At 36.0% G+C, this 16,951-nt stretch overlaps 1 protein-coding gene across 2 annotated transcripts; it reads left to right on the forward strand.

Moving 5' to 3' along the window:
* The first annotated feature begins 968 nt into the window (after nt 1-968).
* LOC100872008 (uncharacterized) lies at nt 969-3,828 on the forward strand. 2 transcript variants are annotated; one of them, XR_015291802.1, is made up of 7 exons: nt 969-1,119; nt 1,262-1,446; nt 1,787-1,852; nt 2,125-2,362; nt 2,429-2,686; nt 2,758-2,940; nt 3,021-3,828. XR_015291802.1 is itself a non-coding variant. In XM_003693892.4 (7 exons), exons 2-7 carry the CDS (start codon nt 1,273-1,275, stop codon nt 3,051-3,053), a joined length of 924 nt encoding a protein of 307 aa, XP_003693940.1. In that variant the 5' UTR covers nt 969-1,119; nt 1,262-1,272; the 3' UTR covers nt 3,054-3,828. The 2 variants fall into 2 exon arrangements, 1 of the variants encoding a protein (XP_003693940.1); XM_003693892.4 differs by having other exon boundaries at nt 2,786-2,940.
* The last annotated feature ends 13,123 nt before the right edge of the window (nt 3,829-16,951 follow it).

Raw genomic sequence — 16,951 nt, forward strand, 5'->3', positions numbered from 1 at the left:
AATAAGAATAGATATGTATGCATTATGTTAATATATGATAGTAATAAATATATATATTGTTCATTTAAAAAAATGTTTTATTATATATATGATAAAGAAATAAAAATTATATGAAATTGAAGGTTATAAGAATTTAAATATTACACATTCATATATATATTTCTCGCGGTTTGTCATTTTAAAATGCTTTATTAGTGCATGTATCTACAAATATTATCATTTTATATGTATAAATTTTCAATATATATCCATTGTTCCATATTTAAGATTATGTTAAATGAATTCATGACAATAGTAATTGTTAAATAAGTTTTTAATATAATAATATAAAATCTTTTTATATATATATACAAAATCAAATTTTATATATATACTATATTTTTATATATTTTTTTTTTATAGATATCATATAATTATTTATTTTATTTATTTAAAAAATAGATTTGATAAACAAATAAAACATTGATAAGAATTTATTTTATATTATTATAGTTTAAGATAATAATTGTGATTTCAATATGCAATTAAATCAAATTATATTTTTAATTATTCATGTAATATTTGAATTTTATATAATTAATAATTTATAGTTATTTATATATAGAAAATTTACAAATGTAATAAATATTAATTATATTTTAGTTTATATAAACATAGATCGTTATTATATTAAAATTAATTTAAAAATCAAAATATAATTTTAAAATCGAAATTTTTGTTAGGTATATCATATGATTTGAAATATGAGAAAAATTTAATCAATTAATAAATAAATTGAAAATTATTTATATCATAAATCTGATGTTTTTCAAGTTTTAATAATGTTAAATCATTAATATATCTTGATAAATTGTAATAAAATTTAAACAAAAATTATAAGAAATTATATTTGAAGAAATATAAAAATAATATTTTGAAATATAAAGTTTTCTTATTTTTATTTCATCAGTTGGTCTTACTGTGTCGCCGGGCGAGTAAGTATAATTTCGATAATATTTTCCGCCAGAGGCGCTGAAGATTTGCAATAACGTTTATTGTTCGTTTCCGGTTTATGTGGTAGCATAACGTCGTTCTTCATTTTTCGTTATACATCCGTTTATATACGATAAATATACACACGTAAGTCATTTGTACTAGATTACATCGTTTTCTATATGATACACGATATAATAACACACAATCTGACGAACATTAGAACTTTTATGACTATAATGATACCGGAAGTTCTGTAGTTTCATTATCAATACATATGTATATTCAGAGTTCACAGAAATGGCGACTGCCGTGCCGTCGAGATTCGCAATTCTCAGCATTGATGATGATGATTGTAAGCCGAAGAAAACCCAGAAGAATGTTACTACTGGTAAGACAAATCAAAAATCTAAAACCAACAAATCGAAACAGCAACAACAACCAAAAAAGGATGATAAGAAAAAACAAAATAAGGTATGATGTGTGTAGTCTTTGTTGTTTTTTTGTTTTTGATTAGCCGGTAACTGTCATAGTATAATCATGGCGGGATTTTTATATATTTCGAATTAAATTTGAATATTGATTTTAACTTTTAATGTAATGTTTAATAAATAATATAATATATTTTAATATATTTTATTATATAATTTTAATATATTTTAAAATATACATAATAAAAAAATGAATTTTTCAATATTTTATTTATAAAAAAAGTAATTATTATATAATAATAAATAAAAATATATAAAATATTTTGTTTTTATTTTTATTATTATTTTTTTATTTATTTTATATTTTTTCTTTATTTATATAGGGAAAAAAGAAAAAACCCAATAATGAAAATCAACAATGGGAACAATGGAAACAGAAAGATACAATGGTAATGTATAAATTATTTAAAATATTTTATTTTTATTTGCCACTAGCTTAATGAAATTTTTTTATAACTTTAATAAAATGAGTTTTTATCTGGACATTTTCATACAATGACTCCCAACGAATTGTATGTAATAAGGACAGCACAGGCTTGACTAATATGTGTGAAAATTATAGTTTAGTTTAAGATATAAATTTTAAAGCTAAGATTTTGTTTCAGTAGTGACATATTTATAAGTGTTGTGTGTTATCACGTCCAATTGTGATTTCCTTAAGGCTGTCGAGGAAACGTTTGAGCAAGAATTACATCAAGCCATCTTACTATCAAAGTTGGCTTATGAAGAGCAGCTAGTAAGTGCAGCTAGGTCAGAAAAAGAACAAGAGTCAAATAAGAAATCAGGGAAAAAGTCAAAAAAGGCTACTATGTCATTGGAGGAATTCAACAGTATGGGATCAAATACTACTACTCAAAATACAGTATTACCCCTGGAATGCAGTGATACTAAATCAAAAGGTAAATTCATATTTTACTGTAGATATGTATATAAGATAATAAATTTAATTAGATATGATTTTATAGATTTAGACACAGAATTTTTTGAAAGAGTGGAGAAAGAAACAAAAGAAGAAATTACAAAAGAAAAAGAAAAGGATATGTTGAAGGCAAGATTAAATAAAATTGACGATGACATTACATCTGCACAATTAAAGGTAGAAGTGGAAAAACGTGATGAAATTATTAATGAATTAAGAAGTCAAGTAGAAAATTTAAAAGAAGAATTGACACAAGTCAAAGAAAGAAATAAGAAATTGTATCAAATATTATCTCATGGAGAAAGTAGGCTAATAGTTTTCTTATTGATAATTTAATGCTATATACGTATTATAATATGTATAATTTTATTATAGTATTTTCTATTATTATTTTCTTTTTTAGTGAAAGATAAGGCGTCAGTATTAGCTGAAGTAGCAAAATTGCAAGAAATACGAGATGAATTAACTTCGGAAGTAGCATCTTTACATGCACAATTAGAACAAGAAAGATCCAAAACACGTACTTCTAGTACTGATGTCAAACCATCTAAACAAACTGTAAGATTTTTTTTTAAAATAACATTTAAAAAAGAATAAAATTAATTACATACAATGATAAAATATATTTATTTTTTTAGAATAAGAAGAGGCCCGCTAGTGAAAATGCCTAAATAACAAGATATTTCTGTTGATTCTAAAGTACTAAACCATTGTGATCTATAAAGCTTAATTTACTGCTAATGATTAATCAGTTAACAGTCTCAAGACTGATTCGTAATCAGTAAAACTTAAGATCTCATGAAAATACATATATTATATATTTGACTTTGAAGCACATAAAACAATTTTTTAAGTAAATATTTTTTAAACACATAGAATGTTTACTGAATGAAAACATGATCATATTTTTCTAAACTGCATATTTTTATTTATAATTCGAGTTTCATTTCATCATAATAAGATACAAGGATGATAGTTCCCATTTTATTTAAACTCTCTTATGCCGTAATAGTTAAACTTAATTTCAGTCAAGTTTAATCAGGAAATTAGTGCAAAACTACTTTCAATACTGAAACTTGACAATATAAACAAGTATCGTTATCTTCCAAATTTTGTGCGGACGTACATTAGTGAGTATATATTATCTAAAGTATTTTGTAATAAATATATTCTACAGCATTCTTGTTGATGTTAATAATTTCCTCAATTTTGTTAAAGTGGAATTAAGATATTTTCATATTGTACATTTTAGAAGTAATAACATTTTATTATGCGTGAATATTCGTAAATACAAGATATTAAAAAAATTTTTTCTTCTATGAGACTGAAACAAAATTATATACATAAAAATAAAATTTCAGGTTCTAAATGTAAACCATATTTATATACAAACTATTATGAATGTATGAAAGCAAATAATGAAAATATATTTTTCTCACAAAATTATATTCGACATTTAAAATTCATTTAATAAATTAATAAAAAAAGTTTATTCAAAAGTTGATGTTGATCTTTTTTATATTAAAATATTATATAATAAGAAAGATCAATATTTATTTTATTTTTATTTAAAAAAAATATAATGTAAAATTATTATGTACAATGATATTACAATTTTTGATTACCATCATTTCTATGTACCAATTCTATTTTTTTTTTTTTTTTTTCACTAGTAACATAGCTATTCGCGCGATGCTAAGCTTTATCCGGATTATACGTACCGGTGCATTTTTATGGAAATTTTTTGTTCACTTTTTCTGCCTGGAGTTATTCCAGGCAAAATTTTTTTTCGACTCGCTCTCCCGCTGGCTTCAACATTCAGTTCGATATGTTATACCTCACGTTCCAATTCTTTTTTCCGGCTTTGCTCCATTCGTTTCCGAGTTCACATAAAAAAAGAAGGAAAAAAATGAGAGAGGATTTGCATGTACCATGATAAATTTAAATACGCATTATACCTTTGATTAAAAAGAAGCTTAATCGTAAGAGGATAAGGGAATAAGTTTTTATATTTCTTTTCTTTTTAATATACAAAATGTAAACAAAAATCAAATATTAATTGTCTATTAAATATTAAAATCTATTAAAAAATTGAAAATATTAAAGAACAGTCAATTATATACGTATAAAACTATATATATTTTATATAAATTAAAGAAATATTATGTTTATTTGTTAGAATTCATTAAAATGATATATCGAACTTATAAATTAATTTTGTCAATTAATATATATAAAATTGCATTTAAATGAAGTTCTAAACAAATTTTTTTTATAAGCAGATATATAGATTTTATAATCAATGAATAATCAATAATTCGTTTAATTTTTAAAGGAAACTAAGTTGGAGGAACGAGCGTCTATTAAGCTCTTGACTGGATCTTGACCAATAAAAGTGGTATTAACTCTGAGTGAACGCCTCGTCTACTCGGTCATAGTCCTGTTTGCTACAAGAATAGAGGGTGGAAAGTATAAGGGATATGGTTATAGTGAGAGATACGACTGGAGATTAAGTAAAAGTTACATAAATACTTTTTATTGTTTATTAATTTATATAACGATATAATTATATATCATAGAAATGAAAATAAAAGAAAATATTGAAAAAAAGCATTACATACTAAGACAAAAAGGTAAGATTAAATCATATTAATTATATAATAAAATATTCTTACAATATATTGTATAATTACAATATTGTGATAATATTTATTTAAAATAAAAAAATATATGAATATACTTACAAAAAAATCATATAATTATTTTTCTATAATTTACATAATTTAAAAAAAATACTTAACGTAGATACATATAAGTTTTTCCATTATCTAAAATATCATAAGAAAAATAATTAGCCTTATATTTTTATGTTTCATGATCGATTCGGTCAGTCTAATTTTTCGCAACATCGATACAGTTTCAGAAGAGTTTGTTCTCCGATGAGTAAAAGTTGATGGTTTCGAAGCCGTCGCTGCCGGGAGAAAGGAAACTTGCGAGAAAAAGATGACTAGAGAAAGAGAGAGAATGGCAAAGGGTGGGTTTTAGGACGTGGGATGGTAAAGGGGGTGACAGTGGGGATTCATTATCTGACAGTCTATTGTCATTCCTGCGGGCTGAGATTTTGCTCGGGCCAAGAGCAGCATCTCTGGTATACGTCTATATACATACTATATGTGTATATGTGTAATGATATGCGATATCTGCAATCGGAAACGCGTTTGAAAAATCAGACATTTCCTTCGGTTCTTTTCGCCTCGTATCATTAGATACGTTCCGAGGTCAAAGATCCTCTGTTGGACCAATTAGATTTTATAATATTTTGTACGCTACTGTATGCAAGCGATTTTTATATTCGTAGTAAAAAAAAAAAAAAAAAAATGAATATTATACAACAATCTTGATATAACAAATTTGAAACGATCAAGATGCACGATCAAACATAAATACCGTCTTGAATACTTTATACAATATTATACGTGGTTTTTAAAAGAAATCTTATTATCGAAGATCGTGATAGATATCCGAGATTAACGAGATTATTTCGTTGAAATTATACATAGCATTATGATCTTACTTCGCTGAAAACTGTGCGCCATGCATATTGCACGTATAAACATAATTCCGTCACGGTATTGTCGCGAAAGAAGAAATTTCATATTCATCAGATACGAAGACAGCGGCCTACATTCTTTGTTTTATTTTTAACAAAAGTAAATATATCCGCGGCGCGCGAAAAAAGACGAACGGAAAATTAATCCAAACATTAGGCAGGAAAATTAAGGGGTGCGAACAAGGGGTTGGCACTCGTTATTACGATCTTATTCATCGTGTGTATCCACGGTGTCATTAACGCTCCCACGAATGTACTGTCGTTCGCGATATGAAGTATCGTCGCCTATGTCGGTCCGCAACAGAAAATTAAGACTAACGAGGAAAGCGTTTCTGTATCGTGAAATGGAGGGAGATCCTCCTTCCTTCCAGGCGAAAAAGAAGTTTCACGAAGACGATCTCGTCTTTCCACCAGAGATAATGAGATCCCAGCGACGCAAGCTCGATCGCGCCCTATCATTTTTCACTACTGATCCAGCAAAGTATCTAACTCTCGGTAACATCGCGATCCTCCGTTTATCTTCCGTATTTCCCTCCCTTATTTGACACTGATGTATACCGTGTCAACAATTTCTTCACTTGTCCATTTCTCCGCTCATCGATATCTATTCGATTCGTTGTTTAATAAGTTCGTTAAAATTTTTTCCAATTCTTTTCCTATATTTTTTTTCCAGTTGTTTGCTTTTTTAATGTAAATTTTATTCGTTATCTGTTAGTTAAATATATCGATTTATCCGAAGTAGATAAAAACGTGTGATAAACGTGTTTGGAATTAATAAATAATACATATGTATGAATTTATAATAATTTTTAAAATAAATCCTAAATTAAAGATAACCGTTTAATTAGTTAAATAAAACATTTACATCAATAAATTATAATATTCAATATTGTATAAGTGTCATAATTTGAAGTTTCACATTCGACATTCGTTTAAATTCATTGCCAGAAGAAAGAAAGGAAAAAAAAAGAAAAAAAGAAGAAGAAGAAATCAAAAGATAGATTGCAAATTAATGGATAAATTAACAGTATTACGTAACGTACGTGTCATATGCTTTCCTAAACAAGTCCCAATCTCATCGTCATTTTTATAAAAACGTCCTTATATAAAATCGATCATCTTATCACACGTATACACATTCCAAAAACATTCCTCCACTTTCATCAGTCGAAACTTCCACCCCCTTACGATCCATCGATTTCCCACGAAAGAAAAACCATCGACACGAATCCGTACCCTCCTCGTCACTTTCACGAGATTCAACCCTTCTCCCCAACTCGTCTCCCCCCACCCTGACTGAACCGCGGAATATTTTTACATGCGGCTTAACGCGAAAGCATGTCACTCATACGTGAAACGATTAAAGTTTTAGAAGTATCGATTCCGTTGGCGTTACCGTTGACAGACAGAGGGATCGTCAAAGAGCATAATAATTACTGCGCCCGCAGAGAAGAGGCTCAACCCTTTGTTCTATAGTCACTTTGCGAAAGGGGCTGCGCGAGGAGGAGGGGGAGGGAGGGGGGTGGAGGTGGAAGAGGAGGAGAGGGGGCGCGGGGACGCTTTGGGGCGGGACAGGGCTAAGGGGGCTCGGGGCGGTGGTTGAAGAGCATCCGTTTCAGTCGCGCCATTATGTAATTGATCTGGGCTTTCCGTACGCGATGATCGTGTAATGCGTTTCACGTACTCGACGCGCCCGATTCCGCATGGATCCCTTTTCTTTTTTCTCTCCTCCTTTTTTTCCCTTCTTTCTTTCTTTCTTTCTTTCTTCCTTCCTTTTTTTTTCCCCCCTCCCCCGCTCTCTTTCCTCTCCATCCCCTTTTTCTGCACCGCCATCCGAAAGCCCCCGGAGGCGGAGGAACACGTTACGCCGCGTGGATAGATTAAAAGGAGCGCGCTGGCAAAGGTGAGAGTCGGTGGACGGTCAAAGTCGATACTCGTTTTCGTATCAATGCCGCTTTTCGAATGGATCGCGCTTCCTCGAACCGTCGATAATTTTTGCTAAAAGGGAGATTTTTTTTTTTTTTTCCTTTTTTTCTCTCCGCCGACATATTCCGAGGACACGAGTCGTTGGCGAATATTCGAGGATACTTAGATACGAAATTATTTTTGAAGTTGGACGAGAGATGTTGATGATGAACGAGATTTTCTTTCTTTTTTTTTTTTTTTTCAATGGGTGATAATGCAATTATGATAAACAAATGTTATAAAAATAAATATAATATTCGTAGACATTAATTAGAAGGCGATACAGGTGTTAAAAATAATTATCGATGCTTATAAATAAATGTGAAAACTGTTATTGTTACATCGCCTATATCTTTCATGTATTAGCTTAATTAGTCAATGTAATTTAGTCAATGTACACGTCAGATATCGTAGTGGTTTAAAAACGATACAATTACAAATCGATGAAAAAAATGTGAATGTGAGCAGCTATATCTCCTCGAGATACTGTTTTCAAACGATTCCATAGAGAAAACAATCGTGAAGATTCTTCCCTTGTTACATTTCGTTCGAACGCTCCTCCAAATAATAATTATAATCTTTCCAACGATCGCAGGAACGCACTCTTAATCTGATTTCACGTGACAAAAATGATGGTATTTACCCCGTATTTACCCTAATACATATATTGCATCCGAGACTTCATTATAATTAACGAAAACCGCGGCATGCCAATACGATGATGGACACAATTAGAAAATGACTGGGGGGTTGACTGTGTACATTGAATGCGGTATGATTATCTACCCTGTCCATTATTCATTTTCATTTGCGCATTACATATGTATGCGTACACTCGATTTCGAAACTCGTAAAGAGAATCTATATTTATATATATATATATATCGCTAGTGTTGGCGTTTAACTCTCTTACTTTTTCGCCCCTCTCTGTCTTCGCAAATCTTTCTCTCTTCCCTCCTCTTTTCCTCCTTCTTTCCTCTTTCCTGCAAATTAATCATTCATTTACATTCATTCGTTAATCGTCTTCCTCCTCTCGCCTTGAACCCTTCCCACCCGCTTTCCCATCCGTGTGTTCTTCGACGAACACACGCGCGCATCGGTGGTAGATATTTAATTAAAGTTGTTTGCACGACCAAGTTGGAAAACTTTGAGAATAAGTTAGCAACCGGCGAAGGGGCCATTTAATTGTCCTTGTACGATCCCGTCATCGTGTCACAGGAAGGTAGCGATGATCGAGGGCAGGGGAGGGAAGGAAGGCGTCTTACGTGTTCCGCAGTAAGAGAAAACGAAAAAAAATATCTCGTCCTTAACCCATTTGCAAATATCTTTCGTAAATGATACGGTTTCACCAAGGTTTCGAAATACGCGAAACGTTTAATTTTACTCGTGAAACGAGTACACGAATAAATATACTTTTATCGGGAATAATAATACTTTTACACACACACATAGACACAGAGGAAATTTTGCACGTCGTTTCGCTTTTCGCATTCCTCGAAAGTCGGCTCGAAGCGGCTATTACAATGCGACCCTCTTGCGTTTTACTTTTAATTTGCGCCGATATTGAGCGCCGCGAATCCGCGTTGTTTCGGCCGCAATTATACACGAAACGGTGCACGCTTCTATTGAAATCGTTTATTTTAAACGGCGAAACATCGATGTATTAATATAATGGACACTGGTCGAGGAGAATAATAAATCTCTCTCTCTCTCTCTCTCTCCTTCTCGTCTTATCGTTTCACACGATGTAAAAAAAAAAAAAAAAGAGGGGAATAACGCGCGCGCGCGCGCGCATTTCGACGTCGCGATTTAATCGAGGCTGCTCGCGGATTAATTACGCGTCAGTAGTCGCGAAATATTTCCATATATCTCGAACACCTTTGAAATCGTGTGCCTGCGATTACGTTGATTATCCCCGATGAAGATAAAATTCGTTTCTTTCAAGTTGCTCCGTTTCACGCGCTAATAGGTGTTTCGTGTTACGCGCGACGGTTTACAGACACGATTCTCGGTTTAAAAACCGAGCTCTGTCGTCGACGGATCTCATTTTCTCTTTTTTTTTCCCTCCCTTCTTCCCTTTTTCTTTTTTTTTTTTTTTTTCTTTATTTTACCGCCAAGCGACACGACACGATTATACCAACCGATTAAAGCTTGATATCAAAAGCATTACAGATTCAGACGTATCCAGGTAAGCGGGAGCGAAGATGAGAGAGAGAAAGGAAAGAAAAAAAAGGGGAGGGGGGGGAAATTCGCGACGGAACATTCTCTTTGGAATATCAACGGGTGAAAAAAAAAATCTTTCGTTTTGATTTAAAAGATCGGTCTCGACGATGGGAATGGGAACGAAAATGGCGATAAATGATGCGCGCCGGTGTGGACAGAGCCTTAACGTGAGAAACGAGAGGCCAAGTTATCGCATAAACGTATTCGTGTCAAAAGCAGCTCCGGTCGAGACCCGAGTTATCCTCTGACCCCACTCTGTCATCTCGAACTTACTTCTCCTCCTCTTCGTATCACGGAACTGTTATTTTCGGCCACGGATTTCCATTTTCTTCCCCGATCATCTTCCGGCTGAATGCTTCGATTGCTTTGTATGCGCATTTTCAAACGTATACGATATAGGTGTATAATATAAATAGAAATATTTTTATAGAAGGGAAAAGTAATTTAAAACTTTTTCCAAATAATGATTTTATAAATATTTATTAATGAGATTTAATTTTAGTTTACTGCATATCTTTTTAATTAAAGTGAAGATAATCATTTGTTTTCTTTAACTATGTGGTTTCTTGAAAATATTCTTTTCTATTTTCTCTTCTGAAAAATAATACAAAATATAATTTCTTACCAATTATTAGTAACCATCGTTACACGATTTTGTTGCAATACGCGTTTAAACAGTAATATTCAATAATAATCAATCAATAATCAAATTTTTCTTCAATCAACTCACTTTTGATTCGATCTAAGCGTAAAAATTCTCAATGATGAAAATTTGCCGTGTTTTCCCGTTTAAAATAGAAGAACGTTCGACAAAAAAAAAAAAGAAACTGTCACGGTTGCTGCATTCCTTAACATCGAATGCTCACGTAATAATACATTGTTGCAATAGCGCGTCTACTTCTACGAGCCTCGCTCGTTCTATTTCCACGGAAAATTCTCGAGCGCGGTGCATCGGTGCACTTTAAAGCCCGCGGTTGCATATTTTCTCACCGAACTCACCTCACACTTGAGCCTTGTCACAATAAAACATCGGCCGCGCTTCCGCGGCATTGCTCACTCGCTGTCGCGAAACAAAAATGTTTCCACGAAGTTGTCGCGCAATTAAGCAGAGAATTCTCTGTCGATAAACTTTGTAAACCTTTGTAAGTCGTTTAAATCGTTATCCCTATTTCCTCGAAACGAAAGTTTTCACGCGTAAGTATTACGCGTTTAATGTAATTTGGCATCGTACTTTTTGAACGTTTAAAAATCCAAGTCTTATTAAAATTTTGCAAAACTTTGAAAAGTTCTTAGCGTGTAAGAGAATATTTTATAGGTATTTTTCTTACAAACGCGCTCAAAATATATTTTCGCTTTGATATTTTTGTCTGCAAGTGGAAGTTTAATTGGTGTGCGTACATTACAGATATCAGTAGAGAAAGCTGCTACGTGGAAAACGAGACGACGTTTAACATAGAAAATTCATAGGAAATAGGTGGTATCTTTCGCACGAACGTGCGGATACTCAAAATAGAATATAAATATTGTTGACGTAAAACCGGGAATTAATAGACAAAATCTGAAATATTGGAAAGACAAATACGTACGATGTGGTGTATCTGTTCTGTGCAAATAATCATATCGACAGTTCCTCCTTCGATAAACGAAGTATTTGCCTGTATATGTGTATACGTTCAATCATTGATGACGAGAGAATGTAATAACGATTTTTTGTAATAATCGACTTGATAGAGTACGTTCATTTTTATCATATCATAAAAAAATTACTGGTTCATTCTATTGTTGAATGCCATTCATATTCGCAATCATGTGTATTCGCACAGAATGACTGACCAGTCGTTGAATGAACTACGCGTTCTCGAGAATCAGTGAAAATTTCCTGCAATAATCAGACGCTACTTAGGATAAAAAAGTATAATTTTTTTAGGTTCTTTGTCTCGTTACATCTATTTTTAATAATTATATATTAAACGTTAGATTAGATATTATTTTTTGAACATTGTTTATTTTTATTTTAGGAATGTTAAAAAAAATTAATAGAATATTGAAAAATTATAGATTGAAATAAATCGTTAATATTTAATTAACTTACGCAAGAATGTTAAAATACAAAAATATATTATATTGTTTTCTACACACAAGTCGTTAATTTTTATCAATTCGTTGAACGAACAGAATTTAAAAGGAGATAAATTTCGCGTAATACTATAACGATAAACTGTCCCTATTCGTCGTAATTTTTATCCAACGTAAAAATTTCTTCGTTAAAAAAATATCGATAATTTCCTAATTAGCGTTAACGCGGGATCCGCGTTGCCGATGATTCAATAACTCGCTAAACGAAATACCAACTCGTGTCGGAAGCAAATCTGAAATTGCTCAACGCTCCCTTTCATCCGTATATCCGTCTCTTTCTCTTTCACCCGCCTCGTTCTTACGATCTCACAACATTCATCCAAGTCTGATCCAATAGTACGCGTACGACAGTAGAGACGATTATCCCCAAAACGTCGTGTACGTGGAACATGTGTGCAGCTACCCTCCCCCTCCTCCTCCCCCCTCCTCCCGATATATTCGATATACACGCGCGCGCGCGCGCGCGTACACACGTATACGTATATGTATACGTAGATCCGTACGTATACACGCGGAGACTCGGTGTGTTACTCGCGGGCAAAGCAAAGCGGAGTAGAGCAGAAGTGCGGAGAAGAGCGGAGAGATCCGTAGGTGGATGTGCATCCGGCAACCTGCTGACAACAAGGCCCCCCCCCCCCTTCCCCCGGCGGTAGAAATTTACGCGCACGTATCGACGCTCGCGTTATATATATATATATATATATATGTATATATATACGTATGCTCATCCATGTAACATATGTACGCATGGGTCGCGTTAAGTGTAGCGTACCTCTGTGATTCTCACCCGGTACCAAGCTCAGTTCTCCCACCCTCTTGCTCATCCTCGCGGTCGCGCACACACCGTCTCGCTCTCTCTCTCTCTCTCGCTCTGCCGCCGCCTCCAACGCCCCCGACCTACCCTCTCGCCGTGATGATCCCTTTCCTCCACGAATCACCCCGCTGCCCGTCACCGCTGTCACCAGGCTGGCAGTCGCATCGTATCGCAAACAAAAGACGAGCGAGCGCGCGCCACTCATCGCTCGCGCTCGATGCGACAGCGAGTGACGTCCCTCCGCTTCCTCCTCTCCTTTGCCCTCCCACATCGCTCTACACACCACCCTTCGACTGCTCCCCCCCGCCCCCCGTCCCCATCGCTCCGCTTTCCTCGGACTCCACTGTACTCTCGCACAGTCGCTCGTCGATCTTCTCTTTTCCACCTTCGCCCTTATCCACCCACTCCGCTCCCTCCCCCCTCCCCATCTTTTTCTCGCTTTCTCGTTCACGAACGACGAACTCTCGTTCCTCGTTTCGCGTTTCCTTTCTCTCTGCTCTTCCGTCCATCCGTCCTCCCCCCTTTTATCCGATTCTCTCCGTCCATCCACACTTTCTCCACCCTTCTCCACCTTCGGCGGAGAGACCTACCCTTCCCATCCCTCCGCCTTCTACCACCGCTTTCTCTTGTTACCCCCCTCCCCCCTCCTCCTCCTTCTCTTCCTACCACCTCTTACTCCCTCTCTCTCTCTCTCTCTCTCTCGCCGAACCCATCTCTTCTCTGACTCTCTACGATTTCTGTCGGCCTCTTCACCCCCACCCCCTCTTCTGTGTACTCTCTTCATCTTCCAGCGCGTTTCCCTCTCTCTCCCTCCCTCCCTCCGTCTCTCTCTCTCTCTCTCTCACCGCCTCTATCCATCCATCTATCCGTTACTCGTCCTCATTCTCTCGATTTCTCTTTCGTGTTGCGCCTCTCCACACCGACCACCCTCGCTCATCCCCCTCGATCTCCCCCTCGATCTCCGCCCCCGCGCTCTTTTCCTCCATCCCCCTTCGCCCCCGAAACCTAAACCGCCACCGCGTAGTGGTACACCGACACAGATATAGAGTGGAGCCGTGCCGGCAGAGCTATCTGTTGTTATCACCAGTTATTTGCATCCCTTCTCGTAGCCGGTGGGGTGGCTGCTACTGCCTGCTGCGAGGATACAGGGTGGGAAGAAAGGATGGGGGGAAGAGGTAGGAGGAGGGGGGGAGGAGGAGGAGGAGGAGGAGGTTATATAGAGGGGCCACAGGGAGACGGACACAGGGGGTTGACGGTGGGGGAGGGGTCTTGAAATTCTCGGGAGCTTTACTTCCCGGGAATATTACACGCCCCGCCGTGAGCTCCCGCCGATTCGAGTGATTCCTCGTCTCTCGTCTCCTTTTCCTAACCGTCCCGTTCTTTTGCCAAAGCAGATGCGCAACAACGCGCCCGTATTTATGCCCTTCCCTCCCGTCAGATGAATTTCGATTCGATGGAACGTGTCGGCTGTGTTTCGGATTTAATCGGCCGCGGATGCTCTTCCACTTCCTCCCCCTTCCTTTCCTTTTCGTCCCTTCCCCGTCTTTTTTTCCTTCTCTCCTTCTTTCCCTCGCGCTTTTCTTCTTTCTTCTTTCGCGACGTCGCGCGATCCACATCCGCGTTCGGGTGGAAAGGGTAGTTTTCAGAATTCGAAGCGCGGGAGGATGTATGTATGGAGGAGAGAAGGAAACGTGTTCGTTAATTTTCGAAGTTGTTTGGGGGAAAATTGGGGGATATAAAGTATAAACTAAGAAAGTAAAAAGTATAAACACAATTCTTTAATAAAAATGTACGAATTTGAACGAAAGTAGACACAACGGAGAGTGAAAGTCGTATCAAGTATCTACAATTAAACTGGATTAATTGTATTATAACAATATTATACGTATTTCGTATGTTTAAAATTATAGGAATGATACATTTAAATAAATAAATGTTACATTTCATACGTTTCGTTTAATTTTCAAATAAGAAAAACAAAAAGAAGAAGTAGAAGAAGGAAGGAAAAACTCGTCCCGTCAAGAATTAAATATTCACAGCTCGAATATCGATTGACGATGATGTGTCAGTCGCTATTCAAGCCAACCCTATGGCCAATTCTAGCTAACGGATTAATTCACAGGCCACGTTCGTTATAAGATTACCAGCGCGTAAGTACCCCGTTGAAGCATCCTTAGACCCTTATCGGAGGGGCGCGTTAACGTCGAGGCGGTCCCCCTTCAACAAAGACAACATCACAATCGCCTCGCTTGCTCCGCTCCCGCGATTTTCACGTGTCGGGGAGGAAAGGCTGCGCGAGATTCGAATGTTTCCTGCCATTGTCGGCATGGGAAGTGCACCGGTGTCTCGTCCCGAAGTAACGGTTCCAGTTAAGAAGCAGGGATGCTCGAAAAACGAAAGAAAAAGCCGAGATGGAAGGAAAAAGAGGGAGGGAGGGAGAGAGAGAGAGAGAGAGAGAGAGAAGGGAAGAAAGGAAAGAGAAGGATCGAGCAACGTGTATATTTATAGGCGTGGGAGAGGGAAAGAGAGAAGAGTTGCGCTAAAGAACACCGACGAATCACCGGTGTTTAAAATTCCCGTGAGGCTTCGCGGTTTCGCGCTTCGCGAGAAGGGAGCGGGAAAGAGAGGAGGAATGGGGTTGGTGGGGATCGAGGTTGAAGGGGTTGCTGGAAAGGAGGTGGAGGGCCAAGAGGAAGCGAGGAGAAGGGGTTGAGCGTTCGGAGTCGACAGATTGCCGAGGGGACAAATAAGAGTGTATCCAGTCGCCAAACGCGACGAGGCGAATTTCGGGTAAATTGTTTCCCCCGAGCCCTCCTCCCCCTCCTCCCCTCTTTTCACCCTGCCTCCTCGAATTCTCTCGCCATCGCCCAGAGGAGATTCACCGGTGTCGTCGTGGAAGCGACGATTTAAATTTGGGGTACTTGCCCGCGAGGCGAAGCACCCTTCTGGACTTTGGGCTGGCCTTCACCCCCCCCCCCCTCCTCCCCTTTCCCTCTCCTCTCTCTCTCTCTCTCTCTCTACCACTCTCTATCTATCTATCTATCTATCTATCTATCTCGATTAAAGATCATCGATTTGAAATCGTTGCGTTTCAATGCTGCACCCGATTCGCTTCGAATCTTCTGTTCTGATCGAAAGCATTAACCGAGTTGCTTCGAGTTTCAAAGGATGAATGATGTTATTGATGCGTTATCTTTGATTTTTATGATAAACGCGTTATTATCGTTTTATTATATTTTTCGGCATTGGCGGTGATCGAGCGAAATTTAATTTTTCAGAGAGAATCTTTTTGCGAATTAATGAATAAATATATGAAAGTATGAAAGTCTCAATGGTTTGGTCGAAGTAAGGTGAAACATTTTATCTGAAATGAAAACGAAAAGATTATCAAACTTTTGAAAGCATTTGCTTGGAATCGTTATACCTTGACCCAATCCATTGTGCGGTTTCGCGTGCTTATAAGGTTGACCTTATTTCCCGTCGATCTCAAAGAGATGCGCTTATTACACGAAAAAAAAAAAAAGAAAAAGAAAAAGACCTATCGATATATCTTTTGAAATCTCGTATCCCTCGCAATTTATTCGTTTCGACGAAGATATAAAGATTACGCTCGATACGATTCAAAATTGCATAATATTTAGAGATTTAAGTTTTTTTCTCGAAAATTTCAAAAATTTGCCCGACAAACATTATTCTATACGGGAACGTTTATTAATATTTAATCAATGAATATTTAACACAGTTATAATACTGGGATTAAATTCAAAATTGTTTATTCGATGATAATAATAATAATAATAATAATAATAATTAAAATAAAC

The sequence above is a fragment of the Apis florea genome, unplaced genomic scaffold, assembly GCF_048593485.1.
Source record: "Apis florea isolate Af1SG1 unplaced genomic scaffold, ASM4859348v1 contig_2839_pilon, whole genome shotgun sequence".
In the NCBI taxonomy this organism is placed as follows: domain Eukaryota; kingdom Metazoa; phylum Arthropoda; class Insecta; order Hymenoptera; family Apidae; genus Apis; species Apis florea.